Source organism: Gymnoscopelus microlampas, assembly GCF_963454915.1.
Source record: "Gymnoscopelus microlampas genome assembly, chromosome: 5".
NCBI lineage: Eukaryota > Metazoa > Chordata > Actinopteri > Myctophiformes > Myctophidae > Gymnoscopelus > Gymnoscopelus microlampas.
The window spans coordinates 18,888,987-18,902,322 of NC_139942.1; the positions used below are offsets into that span (position 1 = coordinate 18,888,987).

The 13,336-nt window shown below is 42.7% G+C and overlaps 2 protein-coding genes across 2 annotated transcripts in view; one reads left to right on the forward strand and one right to left on the reverse strand.

Annotated features, from left to right (window-relative positions):
• Window positions 1-5,724, reverse strand: part of LOC311044979 (disco-interacting protein 2 homolog C-like) — a gene marked incomplete at its 5' end in the record, with an annotated part of 157,113 nt that extends 151,389 nt beyond the window's left edge. The window contains one exon of the mRNA XM_084056787.1: window positions 5,631-5,724. Within this exon, the coding sequence (XP_083912913.1) occupies window positions 5,631-5,724 (94 nt within the window). The remainder of the gene's footprint in view (window positions 1-5,630) is intronic.
• Window positions 5,599-13,336, forward strand: part of LOC311044980 (uncharacterized protein) — a gene marked incomplete at its 3' end in the record, with an annotated part of 60,574 nt that continues 52,836 nt past the window's right edge. The window contains exons 1-5 of the mRNA XM_084056788.1: window positions 5,599-6,323; window positions 7,649-7,817; window positions 8,020-8,178; window positions 8,366-8,934; window positions 10,636-11,169. Of these exons, the coding sequence (XP_083912914.1) occupies window positions 5,723-6,323; window positions 7,649-7,817; window positions 8,020-8,178; window positions 8,366-8,934; window positions 10,636-11,169 (2,032 nt within the window). The 5' untranslated portion in view covers window positions 5,599-5,722. The remainder of the gene's footprint in view (window positions 6,324-7,648; window positions 7,818-8,019; window positions 8,179-8,365; window positions 8,935-10,635; window positions 11,170-13,336) is intronic.

Below are 13,336 nucleotides of genomic sequence, written 5' to 3' on the forward strand. Positions count from 1 at the left end.
GCGCCCCCCTATATGGCCAGTTAGATAATGGCCTTGTTAACACAGGCCTGGCTCCAATAAAGAGGGACAGTCCGCCCCATAAAACAGCATGGATGAGCCCATGGCCACGTGTCCCCACCAGACCCTGACCAGCACACTGTGTGCTGTCGTTTTAAAGCTATGGCATATTTCAGTGATTCTCAAACTTTTTTCCATTTACTATGCATTAGGGCACCCCCCATAACTCAGAGTGACTCTCAGAGTTACCTATCAATTAGCTGGGGACCCCCTGGAACCCCCTCAAGGACCCTTGGGGTACCCCGGACCCCACTTTGAGAATCACCGGTATATTTGAACACATGTGAACTCAGGAACTGTAATGTACGACAGTCGACAGCTCACCGCGGTTAGCTTTCATTCTTGCTAGCAGTGAAAACAGAACAGGTTCTGACTGGGGCTTTATTCCATTCTATTATGTTTCTTTATTTTTCTTTCGTCTTGTTGAGTTACCAATATTGTGTTGCCCCTTTTTTCTCCCAATTTAGTCGTTATGCCAATTCCTGAATTTCCCACACACTTCAGCTTAAGCAGGAGGAAAGAAATAGCACATGTGGAGGAACACTCTTACTACACACAGTGGTGGGTGGAGCCAGGAGTCACTGGTGCAGTGAGTGACAAAGACTGCTCTCCCTGTCTGGCTCATGGGGAAAACCCCCTTCGCTGGAATTGAAGCTCACTTCCGGGTTCTCGCTCAGCCTGCTGTTCCTATTAATGGCCCAGCAGACGTCGCCATTTCACCCTCTTATCTACCGCTAGCAATACATTATAATCTTCAATGAGGTTTTGGGCAAACTTTACACTTGATTTTATTACCTCAGTAAACCTTTTTTAAATCATCATCATATGCGTTTAGTAAATTATTGTCCCATTCCTTTTAAAATGTATGATAAAGTAGGGTATGTTTCTAGGCTTTCTACTGGTTCTACCGAGTGAAGACCCGCCCTTGCAGCGGTTGGAGCCAAGAGCATTAATTTCCGGTAGCATTTCGGACATGATATATAAAGATGGCGGATTTGAAATCACTGAACAATAGGCTTCATTTAAGGTCTGTAGAAACCAATGGCGTAACGTTGTCCATATTTCTTTACAGTCTATAGTCTGGCTTCCCTCCGGAGCCACCACAGAGCATTCAAAACCCTTAGTCTGTGCGATGTTAGAACTTTTATCCCTGCACCACCCGAGCAGCGCCTATTCCATTCTACTCTACTCTGTTCTGTTCTATATGCCTGCCATCAACGTGTATTTCTAAAGACCTCGTAAAGCAATAATAATAATATGTATTCTCAGTTTGGGAAAGTTTCACGAAATTATCTTTGAAAATAGTGTGGGAAAAACAAGCAGTACTTTGTTTGTTCTCTCTGCTCTGAACGCTGGAGGCATGTGTGCAGAAGTTTGCTATGTTAATTTATGTCCCAGGTTGCACCTGGGAACAGGGGTAAGTGTGTTTATTGTCGTTTAGTGTCGATATTTGAATATGGGAACACGTTGGAGGATTATGTTGTGGGACTTTATGTGTGGTGTTGTGTCTTCTGTTGTGTCCCTCATTTACGAAAAAACTCAAAAAGTTAGAATATGGAGATAAGAGGTTTCTGCCCGACCACGACAATATGTATTTTGGTGGAACTGCATGACTGTGTGTGTTTGTTCCGATCAGCCACTCTCCCTCACTCCACAATTCAGTAAAACAAAGTTCCCAGACTGTTTATTCATCCGTGACTGTTTAACATGCATAACGTGGTTTTAGAAACAAATCAGTGAATTTCCTTCGCAGGGTCTTTAAGAGAACGCATGGAGCTGAACAGGACGAGTCAATGAGATTAATTCACATCTGAAGAGAGGTGTTCTAAGTTGAAAAAAGCAATCATTTGTTCTCTGTGCCAGACCATGTATTAATTATTGTGCTATTGGCAGCTGGGGTAATGACTAACAATATTTCACTTCAGCAGATCCACTCACTATTCATTCTCTCTCTCTCTCTCTCTCTCTCTCTCTCTCTCTCTCTCTCTCTCTCTCTCTCTCTCTCTCTCTCTCTCTCTCTCTCTCTCTCTCTCTCTCTCTCTCTCTCTCTCTCTCTCTCTCTCTCTCTCTCTCTCTCTCTCTCTCTCTCTCTCTCTCTCTCTCTCTCTCTCTCTCTCTCTCTCTCTCTCTCACTCACTCACTCTATGGTCTTAAATGTCTCAGAGGATTTTAGTATCACCTTAAACCCCCCAGAGGAGGCATGTAGTCTTGTCTGAGCCCCGTGTCAATAAGAGATCAGTGATGCTTACACTGTCCTGTCTAATCAGCAACAGGAGATAATGGCAGCGGATGTCTCTCTATATCGACAGCTGCCCCTCCTGGAAGAAACATCAATTGAACTGAAGAGCAGTCCTTTTTCAGACTCTTTTTCTACCAAACTCCCTGCTCTTATATTACTAAAATATTGTTTGTTTTTTATCACATAAAAACTAACAAGATATATTAAACCGACTGACAGAACAATTGATTGATTTGACTAACTGATACTGGCTAAATACAAGGCTGATTGATTTTCAGACCCACAGACAGAAACCTTTCTGCCTGACCGACTGACATATTGACCGATAGACTGCCTGGCTCACTGCCTTTCCAATCTGACTGGCTGATTGTCTGTGTGACATCAGCATATAAAGCATTCCCAATGGATAATTCAGCCCTACACCTGTATCAGACCTCCCAGCAACAGATCACACACTATATTCTTCATTTTAGGCATACGATTATTATCAAAAACAACTTCAAAGATCTCAAAGACCCCCGAATTGACACCCATTTCAAATAATTCTGTCCTAGGGACCCTAAAATACATGAAATATGTTGATGATACGTGTTTTGGTTTAAATTTAATTGTCTCAATGTTATTTACACATGTGAATGAGAAACCGAGATAGACTGCTCACTCTCTCTAGGTCATACTTCTGTATAATAATAATTTCAAGAGAATGAATGACATTTACCGATTCACTCAAATCACGATACTAGGTTCACGATACGATTTTTCAAGATTTTTTAAACACAAAATTATTTTCCAGACAAATCTTTTTTTTTCTCTTACACAAATCCAGTATTTTCTCTTAACCTTTTTTCAATACAGTAGCAAATGACTGAAAAATCTTTTTTTTATCAATTATCTTACAAAGATCCTGTATTTTCTTCTTTTTTTGTCTTATCTCGATTACTTTTGACGCAATGAAAAAATAGGTAAGAGGTGTTTGCATCGCAAACATTTTTTTATTAAATCGATTTAAATCGTCACCAGTTTGAATCGATTTTAATCGATTTACGATAAATCGTTACATGCCTAATTAATAGGAAAAAGAACAGCAATTCTGCTTTATTTTGTTAGCCACAGCAAGCGAGAGAGGAAAGAAGGAGAGAAAGCAGCGAAATGACACACAGCTAACATTGTGACGGGCCAGGAGTTGTGCTGAAGCAGGCATTCTGCATCCAGGTAATATGCACCTCATTTATTACACCCATTAGACCCTCATGAAGGACCCCTGGGGATCACCAGACCCCGCTTTGTAAACCTAAACTAATGGAGTGGTTCCCTAACCTTTTTTTGGATCACGACCCACTTGAAAATCTCAAAAGTGTTGGTGGTCCGCCCATCTGACCACATACCACGGCAGCCATGGAAACAATACCGTTACATTTTTGGGCCCTGGCCCCACAGGTTGGGAATCACTGAACCAGAGTCCTGCAACGGGCGGGGATACCGCCGACGGGTACACGCGTTTGACGGGTGGAAAATATATTTTTTAAGTTCACGGGTACGGGGACGGGCGGTACTGAACTAAACGCGGGTGGGTAACATTTTATTGTGAAAATCAGAGAGCACTGTTTCCTTCCAAACAACGTCACTTGTGTAACTTAACACAGCACAACGGCTTAGAGCACGCCGGTCAGTTATCTTAACTCACAAAAACACATTGAACATCCTGTTAAACCTTCAAATTAAAACCATCTGACAATGTAAACAACGACATATGCGTACTGCGTATATGCGCGTGTGGCTAAAGCTCGCTCCTCCATCTTCACTTCATTTCTTTTTGTCTCCGCCAGGCCGTAAGGCATGGCGCGAGAGTATGTTTTACCCTCCGTCCGTCCGTCCGTGTGTCCGTGTGTCCGTCTGTCACCAGCTTATGTCCGGCACCGTTGGCCTGCTCGCTCCGAAACTGTGCACACACACTCCCTGGATGCCAATTCAGAACCTCTGCCCCAAATGTTTCACATAGCCCTGTTATAGCGCCACCGGGAGGCCGATTTGTGCAAAATCCATTTACTCCTACAGATTTTATCCAAACATCATGCAAATCGGTACACATTATCTCTAGTCATGTGATCAACACGGATCTGTCCGATTTTCCATATAGCGCCACCAGGAGGCCACAATAACGTACCTGACCTGGCGGAGACCTGTGCTCCGAGGAGCACTTTTTCTAGTTTCTTTTTTTTTCTTCTTTTTTTTTAGGTAGCTGATATATAGCACTTTTACCTTAGCGCTAGGTATACTCTTGGTTGCTTGTTTTTGCAGGAAATGCACTTAAGACTTCTGGTGATTAGTAGTTTTCGTTCCCTACCTATGTTGAATGCACTTATTGTAAGTCGCTTTGGATAAAAGCGTCTGAACAAACCTGACCACTGAATGTAGCGCTAGTGTTGAAGGCTGCTATCTTTTTCAGCACATTTCAACACACTTTTAAATTGAGTGACTGTCTGTAGGCTATTTACAGTTTACTCTGCATGTAATCACGGGTAAACCGGCGGACAACGGAGAAAAACTATTCCAATAATGTCCAATATTTGGCGGGCGGGGCGGTTCTGGTTCGTATTTTGAAATAATCACGGGTGACGGGTCGGTCTACGGATCTGATTATTGACGGGCGGGGCGGGCGCGGGTTCTCAAAATTGGACCCGTGCAGGACTCTGCACGGAACTAGAATAATCTTAAATCTATGTATTGTCAACACGACAAGCTACCGACACTGAGCAGCACAAGGAAATAACACTCAATATAGTGTGAACACCATGTGCTGCTGCCTGCGTATCATTAGATCATAGATCACCAGGATTAGGGCAGTGGTAGCTCAGTGGGTAGAGAGGCCGTCTGGGGAATCGGAAGGTCACCCAGTTCGACCCTCGAAGTCGGAGTGTCCCTGAGCAAGATATACTTAACCCCTAGCAGCTCCCCCCGTGCACTCATCACAGCGAACTGAGCAGACAATTGCTGGCTGAAGCAGTAAAAGTAATTCCCCCTCCCCTGGGGACTAGAAAATACTCCCTTTCCCATTACTAGCAGCCAACTGTAAGTGAACCACCTTTATCTCTGCGTGTGACTTCATTATATTATTGGCGTCCGGCAGAAACCTTGTATCTCCATATAGGCCGTATTGTCTACCCCATTATCGTTCAGTTTCGTTCCCATCAAGTGGATCTGAATAATCTCTGCTTCTTAAAAAAGATTTATTGGTAGTAAGTAAGAAAAAAAAGTAACGACATCTGACTCGGCGCAGTATTTATATAATTAGAGTTTAAAAGTCGGTACTATTTTCTTAGCAGCGCAGTAATACTTTCAAAGAGGTGGTGCGGTTTTTGACACGTGATTCCCGTTACAACCAATGGAGGCGCCTCTTCCGCCTCAGCATTTCCCACAACAACTACCATGGCAACGGTTACATCGAGCACGAGCAGCGAGGACTCCGAGGAAAACAAACCAAAACAAAGAAAATATCATTCAAAATCACGTAAAAAGGACTCTAAACGATGCTATATGCATTCTATGTCTGTCCAGAGGGAAGATGTCGTCCGGGATTTTACAATGATACGGTGGGATACCTACAGAAACAGCATCAAGCGTTGGCTTCCTCTGCAGGGTGAGAGTAAAGAAGTTGCAGAAAGTTATAAACATTGTGTGGATGTGCCTTTCGACCAGCATCCCGAGGACGCTGGGTTTCACATAGCGTGCTACAATCGTTTTAATGACAAAAAGCGTTTTGTAGCGGCCGAAAAAAGCGCCACACAGACGTTGGAAGTTCCCGATGCAGACGCGGGTCAGTCAGTCCCTTCGGCCAGCACCAGTGCCGACGGAGCCACATCTGAAACCCCCCGAAAGAAACTTAGGTCCAGGACAGGTTTGCCTGTGGCTTCTGCTGGCCCTGTTCTTCCAGCGTTATGCATCATTTGTAAAAAAGTGGACAAGTACATCACTGTGGCAGGCAAACGCACGAAGGATCAACTCTCAAAAGCAGAAACGTTGTCTGCAGGTAAGAGACACACAGACACACACACACACACACACACACACACACACACACACACACACACGCAGAACTGTTGTTTAATGTTTATAACGTGGATAACAATGATTTCGCGGGACTCTCCGGACCCCTTGGTGGTCCTTGAACCCCCGTGATGTAATCACGGGGGTCCCGTTGCCCCCCCCCCCCCCCCAAACACATGCGCGAGGGGGTGGGGGCACACACACAGACATGAGAGACTGAAATAATTCGCAATATGGGCATGTAAGAGATTTTAAACAAAACATGCATGTCAATTTTGGACTGTCAAATATTGATTTGTCATTTTATGATTATATGGGTACATTATATATTTTAGGACTATATGTAGGCCTATCATTATAATATCTGAGGTCTTCTTTTATTTGATGGGCTGTGTTTGAGTCCAAGGCTGGGGGGAGTAATTCACACCTTTTGTTAAAGACACAATGTGTTGGTTCTTTTGTTCAGATCAAAGATGTTGACATTTATGTGTGAATTCCTGACTGGGCAGGAACTGTTGACTATGTAACATGCAGTGGTATTTTTTGGGAAGGATATGTGCAGATAGAGAGACAAAAGCAGTGGTGGAAAAAGTACTCACATTTGTTACTGTAAGTAAAAGTATCAATACTGCAATGCATGGATATGAGTATTGCTATGAAAATGTACTTAACGTACCAAAAGTAGAAAGTACTCAATAAGCAGAATGTCCCATTTCACAGGTTTAAAAGGTAGATAATGTATACAAATATTTTGAAAATAGCAGATCTACAAGCTCACAACGTTGTGAGCTTGTAGATCAGATATTTTCAAAAGGCCAAAGTTTAAATAGTGCTTACGTGGTTAATGTATGTTTTTGATTTTTAATCAAACTAGCACATTTGTAAGGGGATGAAAATCACTGTTATATTATACTGCTTAGCATTGCTTAGTCTGTGACTCTGTGTTGTTATAGCTTGTGAGAGATAAGAGCAGGACCTACTAAAACAATAGCTGCTGATAAGGCTGGAATGCAAGGGGTTCAGGTCGGCAGGTCACAGCTGCTAGCAGTCAGTGGCCCTTTTGTTTTATGGCTCTTTAGGGGAGAGATTTTAGCAGTAGCACTAACATGTATTTACCTTCCCATGGAAAAAAAATATAATACATACATACATTAACACCACACATAGTCTTTTGTAATGATGGCAATACAAATCTGTAAAAGACACATTTACATTTATTCCATCACTGTGTTATTTACAGCCCCCCCCCCCCAACACACACACACACACACACACAGAGATCATTAACGTGTACTTTTTTGTTTAAAGGCCGGTTGATGAAGGCTGCTGAGATGAAGGAAGACTTTACCATCCTTCGGCATATTAAGGACAAAGACTGTGTGGCCCTTGAGGTGCGTTACCACAGGATCTGTTACAGAGACTACTGCAGGTTCTTGACGAGGTCTACAGCAACAAGTACTGCAACCACAGACGAAGTGTGAGTTATTACATTGCATTATCAATTTGCTCACATTGCACATTTTAGTATTCTAGTAAGGCATTGAACAACAACATATAGTCTGCTTTTTGTCTGTCTGTAGATACAATCTTGACAGCACAACTCTTTGCACATGTTAAGTATTTGTGTGTGTGTGTGTGTGTGTGTGTGTGTGTGTGTGTGTGTGTGTGTTTGTTTTCAGAAATCAACCACCCTTTACTGACAGCTACAAGATCTTCTGTGAGAGGGTCATCCGACAGAGGCTGATAGTTAACCAGGACGTGCTGAAGATGAACCAGCTGCGAAAGATGTTTGTCAACACTGTGAAGGAGCATGAGGGTCTTGATGCTTCAGAGTACAGGTACAGTCACTCAAATACTATGTGTATGTTTGACATTCTTGGTAACAAAACCAAAATCTTCACGCTGAAAAGTTTCATTTTTTTATGTTTTTTTTAGTTTTATTTATTTATCCTCTAACAAAATAGGCTATGAGAGTATGTTTAAACAAAATTGGTTCATTTGTATACTTGTGTTTTTATGTTGCAGGCAGGACAAATTGAAGAGGAGGTTGACCTGTGATTTCCCCCAGCTTGTTTTTCACAAACCTGCCAAGCGCAACGTCACAGAACTGGTTTATGTTGAGACTTTGGCAGCAGATAAACTGATAGACAGGCTACCTCAGGCATCAGGTACAGAAACAACAACCGAGTCACAGTCCACTGAGGTAAGCCAAGATGAAAGTCACAGTGAACACATGGCTAGTACAACATCTGGACATAACACTGAGGAGAACACAAGGACACTGTATAGTGCAGGATTGCTTTTGAAGAGGCTTCTATGTGACTCTCCTGGTATGACATGCCCGTGGCCTCCCACAGCAGAGGATTTCAATGTGTCTGAAGCAAAATCTGTTGTGCCAGTTGAACTATACAATCTAATTGCCTGGATTATAGGTGCAACAGAGGAACCAACACTAGCCTGTTATGTTGATATTCCTGATGATGTGAACCTAAAAGTGTTATCCATTTGTCAAGACATTGTGTATCTTGGTTCTAAAGGTCGCAAGCAGACCCCAAAGTCATTGTGCCTTGGTCTAACTGTTCGCCATTTAACAGGTTCATCCAATGTTCTGTCACTACTAAGTAGATTAGGACATTGTGCTTCATGGAACACAGTTGTCAGTTTAGACACTAGCCTAGCTGAACTACAACTAGTAGAGGACAGAGACAAAATCCCAAAGGGCTTCTCAAAGAAGGCACCTACAATACTGGTGTGGGACAATATTGATTTTGGGGAGGAGACACTGTCAGGTCGTGGAACTACTCACCATACTAATGGCATTATGCTGCAAAGTTCTGTCACAGAAACTGTGTCAAGAACAGACAGACAGCCACTAAAGAAGGCAGTTTACACATTCAAAGCACCGCCTAGCTTCCCTATCGAACACTACCAACAGTCTAAAAGACAAGGGCCACAGAACTTGTTTCACCATGAAAGTGTTCCATTGCAGGCGGAAACATACAAGTTGAACACTGTGTCTGCTGCCAAAACTGAACTAGCATATGTTTTAGTGAAGTACACAGATGCTGAAGCATGCACAATCCCAAGCTGGACAGGTTTCCATACAATGCTTCAAAGTGATGCGACTCTGCAAAAGTCAGCTCTGTATTATCTTCCGGTCATCGAGGCTTCACCGACAGAGATGTCAACAGTTAACACTATTCTGAAGCGAAGTGTTGAAGTTGCTAATCAGCTAGAGCTGGACCATGTAGTGTTAGTTTTTGACCAAGCTATATATGCCAAAGCTCAGCAAATCCGCTGGAAAGATACTGACCTGACAAAGCGTGTAGTGATAAGACTAGGTGAGTTTCATACATGCATGTCTTTCCTAGGCATTTTAGGGAAAAGGTTTGGTGATGCAGGACTGCAAGACATTCTCATTGAGTCAGAAGTTGTTGCCCCAGGATCCATCAATGGTGTCATCAGTGGTCATCAATACAACCGCAGCATGAGGGCACACAAACTTATGTATGAGAGTCTGCAACGTGCCAGATTTAGCACATTTCTAGACTCTTTGACACCAGAGGAGAGAGATGAGTGCATGGATGTCATCAGAGAGATCAAAGATTCATTCCCTGACAGAACAATGGAAGTTTTGAGTGCAAACGAGAAATTTGACAAAATGTGTTCAAAGTATGCAGTCTTTGTGGAAAAGAGAAGTGCAGAAAACCCAACGTTTGCCTTCTGGAGTTCATACATCGACATGGTGCAAATACTCCTTCTGTTTTTGAGAGCAACACGTGAATCAGACTGGCAGCTTCACCTATCAACAGTGCGCTTGATGATGGCATGGTTTTTTGCTTATGATCGTGTGAACTATGCTAGGTATTTACCTCCATACTGGCTGGAAATGGTCAATTTGCCTATCACACATCCTTCTTGTCACAAAGACCTCAGTGTAAAAGGCCAGTGGACTGTCCAACGTCAAAGTGCCCATGGATTTGCATCAATTGCTTGTGACCAGGCTATTGAGCAAACGTGCAACAGAGATTCCAAGACAAAGGGTGGCTGGACAGGGATAACACAGAATCGGGATGCAGTGTCTCGCTGGATATTGTCACAACATGAAAGAGCTGCCATAGCTAGACAATGTGAGTCAATGGCTGGCAAATCTCCTGAAACACGGAGACGAAAAGATCTAGACCGCACACGGATTCAGGCCGATGAAAAGGCTGTGACCAGAATAAGTTCCACCTTAGATTCCATGCTGAACCCATTTGACATACACCAAGATGGCATTGTTTGTCTTAGCTCAGGGACAGTAGCAGCTGAAGAAATCCAGAAGGATTTGATTGCAGCACATGAAAAGGGGGAAAAAGCTGTCAAAGAGTTTATGGACCAAAGACTGTTATCAAAATCCGTCGACATATTCGCCCCCATCAAGGCACAAAAACTGAAGACCTTCAGCGACCAGGCAAAGACGAAGAAGAAATCTGCAGCAGGCAAAGATGTGATTCTGCGAGCCGACAAGAAACTGTTCTCCAGACTACTCATTATTGGTCAAAGTAGAAAGATAGACCTGAGGGAAATTCTGTCATACTCCTTGGGAACCGTTTCCTATCCTTTAGCCAGTACTGATGGGGCACTAGCTAAAACAGATAAATCAGCCCTGATGACTCTGTTGGAGAACAAAGGTGGAGACTGCTTAGTTCAAGGAGTTCCATCACATGGAGCTATTCTCTTTGATGGCATGGCAGTCATTCAAGCCATTCGTTCAAAACCAGCTACCTTTGGAGAGTTTGCTGACAACTTGCTACAGTATGTGGTCAAGCTAGCTCTGCAGCACAAGTGTACACGGCTAGACTTTGTCATTGACCAGTATCCCAAAATGAGTATAAAAAACCTAGAGCGGTCACGTAGAGCTGGGGGCGGTACGCAACAGGTGCAAATCTATGGACGGGATCAGAAGGCACCAACACAATGGAAAAAGTTTCTATCAGATGGAACTAACAAAGCAGCACTGGCAGAATTCCTCTATGTTGCTTGGCGAGATGCTGACCTCACCATTTTGGGCACGGACTTAAGCTTGTACATAGCACATGGAGAACTGTGTCACTGTGTTACTGTTAAAGACGGTTCACAAACTGTCAGTGCTGTTCCAGAACTGACATGTGATCATGAGGAATGTGACACTCGGGTGTTTTTACATGCACAGCATGCTGCACAAGGACATCAAACTGTCGTCATCAAAAGCCCTGACACGGACGTGGCAGTGATTGCTGTAAGTCTGCAGAGAGATTTACCTTGTAGCTTATATTTTTTCACAGGTGTAGGCAACAGAACGAGGATCATTGATGTGGCTAAGGTGTCAGCAGCTCTTGGCACCAGTGTTTGTTCAGCACTCATTGGTATCCATACCTTCTCAGGTTGTGACTCGACCAGCGCCTTTCATGGCAAGGGCAAAAGGAAGACATTTTCTCTTGCTTGTCTGAAAGAAGAATACCTGACTGGGTTCACACATCTGGGCAGCAGTTTCAACCTTGACCAGTCTACCTTTAACACACTTAGCAAATATGTGTGCCACCTGTATGGCCAGTCATCGGCCACAAACGTAAACGATGCAAGATACAAATCATTCTGCATGGCATCGTCAGCTTTGCCGGAACTGTCCATTCCCCCAACAAGTGACGCCCTGTATCAACACTGCAGAAGAGCAAACTACCAAGCAGCAGTAATGAGACATTCTCTGACTGGTATAATGTGTGCCCCTTCACCCATTGGCAATGGATGGCACATTGACGATGGGGAGTTAACAGTCACATGGATGACTAGAAATCCTGCCCCTGATAGCGTGTTGCAGGTAGTCCACTGTAGTTGCAAGACAACCAAATGTGACACTGAAAGATGTTCCTGTAAGTCTGCAAGACTATCTTGTACTGATTTGTGTCGGTGCCAGAACTGTGAGAATGTTTCAAAGGAAACAGAAGAAAGAGCTCTATCAGATGATGACTCTGATGACAGTGATAGGGATGATTAAGATATGCACAATGTGCTCCTTATTTTTTTTATGTCATTATCAACAACATGTTCAAGACTTGCTACACTGCCATTTTAACCCATTTAAATGCAATGCATACATGTTGAAAAACAACTTTAAAATGTCTGTATTTTATTATTTTCACAGCACAGCCTTAAATGTACTTGCACTGCCGAAAGAATTACTTGCACTGCCAAAAAAAAAAACTTTTTTGCACTGAAGTGAAATTGTTTTATTGTGATGCATTTGTATGCATTTGTTTTGGTATTCTCATATTTTGTGTTTTTGGAGGGGGAGGGGGGAGTTGATATATGACACATGCTAACACACACTGTGCTACTTTAATAAATGTTTTATACCATATGTTGTAATAATTCTGACCTTTAGTGCATTTATTTTAGTCTTGTCCATTTATGGTATTCTTCCAATTTAAGGGGTCATGGTAGCATTTTGATTGATTTTCAGCCATTTTGGGCCAAGGTGTGCTGCTTCTTTTTCTACCTTTCATTACACAGTAGGTTGGGACATGTCTTGTGTGTAAAACACAAGCTTTTAGCTAAATGTACTATGTGTGTGCTCCCTTGTGCTGGGTTCCAATCACTTCAGTAGAAGCGTTTTCTTTAACTTTGCTACATTAAGTGATCTAAATTCAAATATGAGTATACTAATGCACCAATACTTGTTTCAGGTGTTAGGTACATGTATTTATGACATTTGAGAAAAAAATTGTGTTGCCAAAAACATTATAACACATTTTACAAGCAAAAACAGCAGCACAAGATTTTCGTTTTTTGGTTATTCACTATTATATACATTTCTGGCTGGTAAAAAAATACTGCAGGATTTTGTGCGGAGGTATTTTAACCCAAAGTCCAGAAGGGTATTGTCTATGCAAAAATGCATTGAAAAAGTAGATCCAAGTCGTGGGAACGAAATTCATTTTCTAGGCACTTTTTGGTGGGTCACCACACGGCCTAGTA